This window comes from Pseudonaja textilis, chromosome Z, assembly GCF_049901715.1.
Source record: "Pseudonaja textilis isolate UNSWEBS1 chromosome Z, rPseTex1.2, whole genome shotgun sequence".
NCBI classification, from domain to species: Eukaryota; Metazoa; Chordata; class Lepidosauria; order Squamata; family Elapidae; genus Pseudonaja; species Pseudonaja textilis.
This window is the reverse complement of record NC_142008.1, coordinates 111,441,318-111,450,311: the sequence shown is the minus strand read 5'-3', so window position 1 is coordinate 111,450,311 and position 8,994 is coordinate 111,441,318. Positions and strand designations below refer to the sequence as shown.

The 8,994-nt window shown below is 37.8% G+C and overlaps 1 protein-coding gene across 2 annotated transcripts; it reads right to left on the bottom strand.

Annotated features, from left to right (window-relative positions):
* Positions 1 to 4,379: 4,379 nt before the first annotated feature.
* Positions 4,380 to 8,558, bottom strand: LOC113449969 (olfactory receptor 5V1-like). 2 transcript variants are annotated; one of them, XM_087916988.1, is made up of 2 exons: positions 8,542 to 8,558; positions 4,380 to 5,304 (listed from the first exon to the last, which is right to left on the bottom strand). In XM_087916988.1, exons 1-2 carry the CDS (start codon positions 8,556 to 8,558, stop codon positions 4,380 to 4,382), a joined length of 942 nt encoding a protein of 313 aa, XP_087773114.1. The 2 variants fall into 2 exon arrangements, with proteins under 2 accessions (XP_087773114.1, XP_026576884.1); XM_026721099.2 differs by lacking the exon at positions 8,542 to 8,558 and having other exon boundaries at positions 4,380 to 5,396.
* Between the last annotated feature and the right edge of the window lie 436 nt (positions 8,559 to 8,994).

Sequence of the window (8,994 nt, the reverse complement as noted above, 5' to 3'; positions counted from 1 at the left end):
CTTTTTTAGATCCTTCCTTGAACCTCTTTCAGGTATTCCTGCTGGGTTTGGTTGGTCATAGCTGGGCTAAATTCTAGCTGCCTCATTTCTTTTCTTCCTATTTCTCTTTCACCTTCAGTCCTGGCCCACACAATATTTCCATAGTTACTATCCCTCAGTACTCACTATCGACCGCTGCTGTTCTTCCATCTTCTTAACCTTAAAAGCCTAAGAATATTTTTCCACGTGCTCTGAAAACACACAAGAGGGAGAGTCATCCTTTTTTGACATCAGCCAAATTTTCTCTGTGAAATCTGCAATACAGTGGGAATTACTGGGATTGAGGAATTGGAAACTCTAAGGATTTCGCAGCAATGTTGTCTTTTTTAGCACAAATATCCACCAAAGATCTATTCCTCAGAGCAGTGAGGGAAGGTCCCACGGTCACGATGATATTCTCTGCCGTGCTGTTATTCCTCCTGTGGAAAGGGAATTTCTCGAAGGCAGTAGTGTCACCAAAAACAGGAAAAGCCCAAGGGGAACATCAGGTCAGCCAGAATAACAAACTTACATAGGAAAAGGAATCAAATAAAAAGTATTAAAGAATCCCTATAGACAGAAGCCTAAGTAATTAAGAAAACTAGACAAATAGGAAAAGGAAACAAAAGATAATTTAGAAAACCCTTACAAACACAGGACATACCAAATAAGCAAAACAAACAGACAAAAGACACAAAATATAAATTACAAAAGGGACAGACAGGAGATTGCCACAGAACAAATATGAAAAACTATCTTTTTTTTTTATTTTCAGTAAATTTTATTTGAGTTTTCACAAAAAGACAATTAAAACATCTTTTTTGAAAGCAGCATAATCCCGGGTTACATTTCTTTGTACAAACACAAATTCAGGTTCATGCTCATTTTTATATTCTATTCCATATCTTATTACTATTTTACATTTTCTACATGGCTTCTCCCCTCTTTTAATTTCCTCAATTTTCTTTTATTTATTTCATCTCAATTCAAATCATTATATTTATATTTTTTGTCTGTCCAGTTTCAATTGTCTATTATCTTTTCTCATTAAACAAGATTTCTCCTGTAGTTACTGATTGGAGTATGACGCCTTTATATCTTTCCCCTAAAGTTATAACACTCAATATAATACATAACTTCCATTTGGATTCTGCTTGGTACATTCTTAAACTACACACAGTATTCTTAAAAAAGAAAAAAAGAATTATAAATGTATATAATTAAAACAACATTCCATTCCAATTCAATTCTATTATTAATATTTATTAAAGTCTTAACATTTTTCACGATACTTTTCAATTAAATATCATACTTCTATGGGAACAATTATAAACTTTCCATAGTCAATTCCCCCCGCCCTTCACTTATATTTTATAAAACATTGACTAAAGTGTTCCCATTCCTTCCTAATTCAATTTTCTCATTTATTTCATTTCATTTACTTTATTCACAAACATTTCACTAAGTTACACTAACCATTCTATCCCTCATTCTAATCATGTTGTTTCCAATTTTCTAAAGTTATTTCTATTACAAATATAACAATACAATCCCATGTGCCTTAACAGAATCCCCCTTTCAATTAGATTTTCACCCATTATCTCTAAATACGTCCTGTTTCTTTATATCTTGCTCCAGTCCTTTGTGACTTCTTTTCCTTCTTCCCTCTCTTCTTCTCTCCCCTTTTTACCCCCTTGTCTCTCTACCTCTATTTCTCTCTTCTGTATTTCCCTTTTCTGTTGCTTTCCAGTATTATACTTATTTTTCAAATTATTTTTCTTTTCTTTGGTTGTTTTTTTAATTCTCAAATTCTCCATTCTCTTTCCCCCCTTTCCTTTTTCTTCCCCACATAGAGTTACTTGTTCATTAAAGATGGCTTCTTCTTTGTCCCAGTCTTCTAGTTTTGCAGTCTTTTCTTGTTGTTTCTCATAGTTCAAAATCTCCATTTCTAGAAATTGAAAAACGAAGCCAAAAGAACCCTTCCCTTCTTGTGCAAAATGGACAAATCCAAGTTCTAGTCCCCCCTCAACAATGGAAGCTTCTTGTAACTGGGCTAATCCATTTCTCTTAAGACTCTCAGGGGCAAGATGGTTGAGTGGTGAAGGGGTTGGGTTAAAAAAATGTGGACAAATCCAAGTTCTAGTCCCCCCCTCAACAATGGAAGCTTATTGTGACTGGGAAAGACCATTTTTCTCAGTGCAAAGAACAAGATGATTTAGCAGAGAAGGTGCTGCACTAAAGATCCAAGTTCTAGTCCTCCTTCAACAATGGAAGCTTCCTATGATTGGACCAGTTCATTTCACTCACACTAAGAAGAAAGATAGTTCAGTGGTAAAATGTCCTACAGTAGAAGTGGGGATGTCCATGTTCTATTTCCCCCCTCAACAATGGGAACTTCTGTGTCTAGGCTGGTCCACTTCTCTCATGCTGAGGTGAAGGTGTTGGACAAAAAGATGGACATATCCAAGTTCTAGTCCCCCCTCAACAATGGAAGCTTATGACTGGGCCAGTCCATTTCTCTCAGACAAAGGGGCAAGATGGTTCAGATGTGAAGGTGCTGCACCAGAAGCTAAGACATCCAAGTTCTAGTTCCCCCTCTTCAATGAAAACTTCCTGTAATTGGGCCAGTCCATTTCTCTCAGATGCTCAGGTGCAAGATCGTTCAGTGGGGAAGGGGTTGGATTTATTTATTTTTAAAAAATCCAAGTTCTAGAATCCCCCCACCTCCCGCCAAACAATGGAAGCTTTTTGGGACTAGGCAAGTCCCTTTTTCTCAGGGCAAAGAGCAAGATGATTCAGCAGAAAAGGGGCTGCACTAGAGACCCAAGTTTTAGTCCCCTTTCAACAATGGAAGCTTCCTGTGATTGGGCCAATTCATTTCTCTCACACTAAGAAGTAAGATACTTCAGTAGTAAAAGGTCCTGCAGCAGAAGTGGGGATGTCCATGTTCTATTCCCCCCTCAACAATGAAAACTTCTGTGACTAGGCTGGTCCATTTTTCTCAGACTGAGAGGCAAGATGCTTCAGTGGTAAAAGTGCTACATTAAGTTGACAGATCCAAGTTTCAGGGTTCCCCTCCCTCAACAATGGAAGCTTCCTGTGATTGGGCCAGTCCATTTCTCTCAATCCAAGGGGCAAGATGGTTCAATGATAAAAGTGCTGGACTAGAACTAGGAAGATCCATGTCCTAGTTCCTCCCTCAACAATGGAAGCTTCCTGTGACTGGGGCACTCCATTTCTCTCAGTCCAAGGGGATGGTTTGATGGTAAGGGTGCTGCCCTAGAAGTTGAGAGATCCATGCTCTAGTTCTCCCTCATCCCCCAACAATGGAACATCTTTGGTGACTGGGCCAGTCCAAATCTCTCCGCCTGGTGGGGGGAGGTGATTCAGTGGTGAAACTGTTGAATCAGGAACAGGGAATCCACCCTCAACCACAGAAGCTCTCAGGGGTCTTTGAGCTAATCCTTTCTCTCAATTTTTTTTTCCTGAGTTGCTACTGTGGGAGAAGAATGAGACCACTAAGTATCCCGACTTTAGCTCCTTTTTTAGGATGGACTATCACAGATCCAGCAACTAAGTGATGCTTTGTTCATTCCTGCTCAGCTGATAATAAACTTGATTTATTCCTGTATTTGCCTTTTTTATTTTTACATTCAGCTCCTCGAATCTTAATTTGGGATAGATGCCTCAGCATTACTTTGGAATCAATTCTGGATATAGCAACTGCTCTCGGTCTTCTGGATACAAGAACTGTTCCCAGAGACTTTAATTTAAATTTAGATTTTATTTTATTTTCAACTTTGAATTACACAACTGCAAACAAGCAAGAGACCTTTGAAGAATACATTGGGAAATGCTGTACTCACAAAAACTCCAAAGTATATTTGCATTATTTTCAAAGTGTGCACAGCCCTGATTTTAACATATATTAACAGGAATGCTTCAAAAAGAGAGAAAATTACTTTGAACAAGCTAATAATCCAGGGAGATGGTTAGCATATAAATTGAAAAAGGGAAAAGAGAAGTTAATACATAGTTTGTTAGATGAAAAGGGAACCCTACATTACCAAAATGAAAGCAAACACAAAAAAATTCAGAACTATTATGAAAAATTAGCACCATTTTTTTTTGTCCGCACATGCACAGACATGCGCAAATGTTTTTAATATTTATGGGAGGCTACCTTAAAGAAGAAGAACAAAATGGCAAATATATTAATTTGATGCTTCTTTTTCTTGAATCAGGATTAGGGTTACATTAGTGTCCACGTAATAGTGATTCCAAGTATGACTAAGTTACACATCACTAAACATAAAGCAAATTTTGCTGGATTCATCCTTTCCATCACCTCAGCGCTATAGCTATTTAGGATTTATCAGATTTTTCAAGGCTCCTTTCACTTCCTTGTTTCTAAGGGAATAGATTAAGGGGTTCAGCATAGGGGTTATCACCCCATAAAGCATGCTCACCAACCTGTCCTGGTCTGGATGGTGGCTTGAGGAAGGCCTGACATAAGTGAAGATTGTAGTCCCGTAGAAAAGACAGACCACTATTAGATGGGAGGCACAAGTGGAGAATGCCTTGCGCTTCCCTTCCACAGAACGGATCTTCAGAATGGAGGAGATGATATAAACATAAGAGATCAGAGTGACCAGAAAGGCACTCACTCCGAAAATTCCCCCAAAGATAAGGACAACCATCTCAGCCGCATAAGTGGAAGCACAGGCTAAAGCCAACATGGGTGGGATGTCACAATAATATTGGTTGACTTTATTTAGTTGGCAGTAAGGAAGCGTGAAGGTCATTACAGTGTGCAACAATGAGTTGAGGAAGCCGGTGACCCATGTCCCGACAGTCATCTGAAGGCAAAGCTTCTTGTTCATGATGACCATGTATCGCAAAGGGTTGCATATGGCCACGTAGCGGTCATAGGCCATGACGGCCAACAAGAAGACCTCAGTCCCTGCCAAGGCCACCAAGAAGTAGAGTTGTAACACACAGCCAGCAAAGGAGATGGAACTGTTTTCTGTCAAGAGGTTCTCTAGCATCTTGGGCACTGTAGCTGTGGGGCAGAAGATGTCCAGCAAGGAAAGATTACTGAGGAAGAAATACATGGGGTTGTGCAACTGAGAATTAGTTCCTATGGCAAGAAGGATGGTGCCATTACCCAGTAGTGTGACTAGATAGATAAGCAGAAAGGCCACAAACAAGGAGAAGCGGAAGGCTGGCAGGTCAGAAAGTCCAATTAGGATGAATTCCGTCACTGCGGTAACATTCTCCATTTTCCTGCCCATCTCAGAGCTCTCCTGAAAGAGGTTGAAGATAGATCTTCCATCTTAAAGCATTGAGAACACATAGAGAATTTTGCTATAATCCATGACACCATGATTAAAAAAGAAACCAGGTTATCCAGCAACTCCTAAAGAGGTTATCTACTTCCAATTGCAATCCAGTAGGATCAAGCAGTATGATATGGTAAACATGATATACTATAACCTCATTATACAGGCATATCTGTCCAATGTTTGGTTTCCAGAAGTGTTCAAATAGCTAGACCTTCAACTTTACCTTCTAAATTACTTTCTGTAATCTTCCTTGAAATACCTGCTATCAGAACTGGTGCTTTTTCTAATTCCATGTCTAAAATGTGATTTGGCCCTCAGGAATATCTCTCTCTATCTCTCTTATTCTTGGGGATGTCTGAGAATTTAGGTGGCTTGTTGTCCCAAAGGTGCTTTTTCGAGAGGCAACTGAACTTTCTGGTTTTTCTTTGAAGATGTTTCACTTCTCATCTAAGGAGTTTCCTCAGCTCTGGATGGATGGTGGGGAATGAAAGGTTTTATACTCCTTGCAGACAGTTGATCATTTGCATTCATTTTAGCAAGTTATTAAGGCCACTTGAACATTTATCTGGGTCCAACACAGTTCTTTCAACAGTTCCAAGAAGGCACCACGCAGGTGACCTTGAGGACATAAATAAATCTCCAGGTGGCCTTAACAACTCGCTAAAAAGAATGCAACTGACCAACTGTCTGTAAGGAGTATAAATCCTTCCATTCCCCACCGCCCAGCCAGAGCTGAAGACGCTCCTTGGATGAGAAGTGAAACACCTTCAAAAAAGAACCAGAAAGTCCAGTTGCCTCTTGAAAAAGCACCTTTGGGACAACCATGATCTGGATGACTGAGAATCTCCATAGGTGGCTTATTATATTTTAAAATTACTTTGTCAAGCTAATAGTTTCTAGAGGAGATATTCTACTATCCTTTTTCTGGAGGGGGGAGGGAGAGAGAGAGAGAGAGAGACTTGTGATATTTTAAGACAAATAGAATTATTGTGACCTTTGGTTTTGTGGGTTACAGTCCCACCCATTAAAGCTAATGGAATAATGAATCAGCGTATCTCTCTCCTTCCTAGACATACACAAATATGCACACACAGAGAAACATGCACACAAACACCATCCCCACCCTTGTCTAATCCACTGTGACATTATCCAAATGAAACATATTCCCTTTCCGTTAAGGAGTTGCATGCAACAGAAAAATGTTTTAACATCAGATGCCAAAACCTACAATGTGAAGCCTCCAAAAACATTATGGGGAGAGATCTAAGCAAAGATCTATCTATATATCTATGCAAAGCTATCTTTTATTCTGTTGTTTTGGTCTTTGATGATAAGGATGTTCTAGATTTTAAAATGTTAATAAATCACTCCTCCCTGACAGTTCTCCCCAGCTTATATTGTCACCAGATGTTAAATTCCATTCCCATTTCTGTATCTTTAGTTTCTATAACCAACAGCCTTTGTGCATCTCAGCCAGAGATTAATACAGGTAGAAAGAAAATGAATTGGAAGTTTTATACTATGAAAGAACTTATCTAACAATTATAGCCAACAGCAGGAGCTTCCCTGTGGTAAAAACTGTTCTCTCTTTTTTTTTTTTTTTGAAAATTTTATTTGGGTTTTCACAAAAAAACCATAATAAAAATAAAACATCTTTTGTTTTTGAAAATAGTATGGTCGCAGGTTACACTTCTTCATACAGACACAAATTCAATTTCATGCTCATTCTTGTGTTCTATTCCATGTCTTATTACTGTTTTACATTTTCTACATAGTTTTTCCCCTCTTTTAATTTTCTCAACTTTATTTTGATTATCTCATCTCAATTCAAATCATTATATTTATACTTTTGTCTGTCCGGTTTCAATTTCATATTATTTTTTCTCATTAAACAAATTTTCTCATGTAGTTACTAATTGGAGTATGACACCTTTATATCTTTTAATTTTATACATTCAACTCTTATTTAAGCTTCAATGTATACCTTTAAGATTATTCAATATAATACATAACTTCCAATCAAATTCTGCTTGGTACATTCTTAAATACACACTATATTCTTCAAAAAAGATTTTATATATATATGTGTGTGTGTGTGTGTGTGTGTATGTATGTATATGTATATGTATATGCATATATATATGTATATATATATATATGTAAATAAAACACTCATTCCATTCCAATTCAATTCTATCATTAATATTCATTAACATCTTAATATCTTTAACATTTCTTTTCAATTAAATATCATACTTCCTTGGGAACACTTATAAACTTTCCATAAAAACTGTTCTTCTCACATTAATTCCTCCTGAATTGTCTGGCTGAATTGACTGCCAATCAATTTAATTTCAAGATTCTAATTAACATGGAAATATTTTTGTTAAGTTCAGCAACTCCTTTTATATTTCTATACCGAATTATCTTTTCTTGGCAATCACTGTTACACAGCTTCTCAAAATGTTATTATGTACAGAGGGCTCTGCAACCTTTTGAGGAGCAGATTTTTATGGATCATTGACTTCCAAAGCTACCTCTGAAAAGTGCTTTGATCAAACCACTATCTGATTCAGACCAGAGTTGACAATTGTCCTGCTGCAGTTGTACAGAAAACAAAGAATTTTGAGCCCCATCAATCATAAAGGAATTAATGGCAAATCACTGAACACCAGGTTCAAAAATCTCTGAAGCTTTGTTCATTCATTTTTACCTTGTTGTTATATACAACAGCTCTACAAATATTGTTGAAAACTGGGGATTAATATTTCAAAGCTGAAATAAGTTTTGACAAAAACATCCTGCAGAGATAGAAGGTCAAATATTTATATCTTTTTTCATCTTTCTGTAGGTTGGAGGAGATGAGAACCTCTCCGCCATTCACATTAATTATGAGTTTTGCTTTTTCTGGCAGTGCCAAAATTTGTAAACCTAACCACTCCAACACATGATATGTTTGCCTTCCATAATTCCTTAAAGCTAATCTACAATACTTACTTGCAACTTACTCGTATTCCTTTGCCTGAATGGAGGTGAGGGTGGGAGCGTATTTTGCAACCTTTTAAAGTCACAGAATCAGGAACACAAGGGAATTACCCCCTTCTGAGCAATTGCCAGGAAATCATTATATATTTTTTCCTTCCAAAAATTCTCCAAGCAAAAAAAAAAGTAGGCAAGCTTCCAGTTTGGATTCATGAGTAGGAAAAAGACCAAGCTGTACAGGTAATCCTTGACTTAAAACAGTTCATTTAGTGACTTTTTAAACTTACAGCGGCACTGAAAAAAATGACTTATAATCATTTTTCATGCTTACAACTGTTGCAGCTTCCCTGTGATCACATGATCAAAATTTGGATGCTTAACAATTAGTTCCTATTTGTGATGGTTGCCCAGGGCTGGGATTTAAATTTTGTAACAACCAGTTCTGTGCGCATGGCTGGGTGGGCATGGTTAGGTGGCATGGCCATGTAACTGGGTGGGCATGGCTTTTTTTGGCAGCACTTCCCCTCTGTTTTTGGGCCTTCCTGGGCCTCAGGAAACCTGCTGGGTAAAGCAGTAAGTAAGCGAGGGGAATCCTGGCACAGCTGATCATAGAAACAGCTGGTCGTCAGGAAGGGGAGGGGAAAGAAAT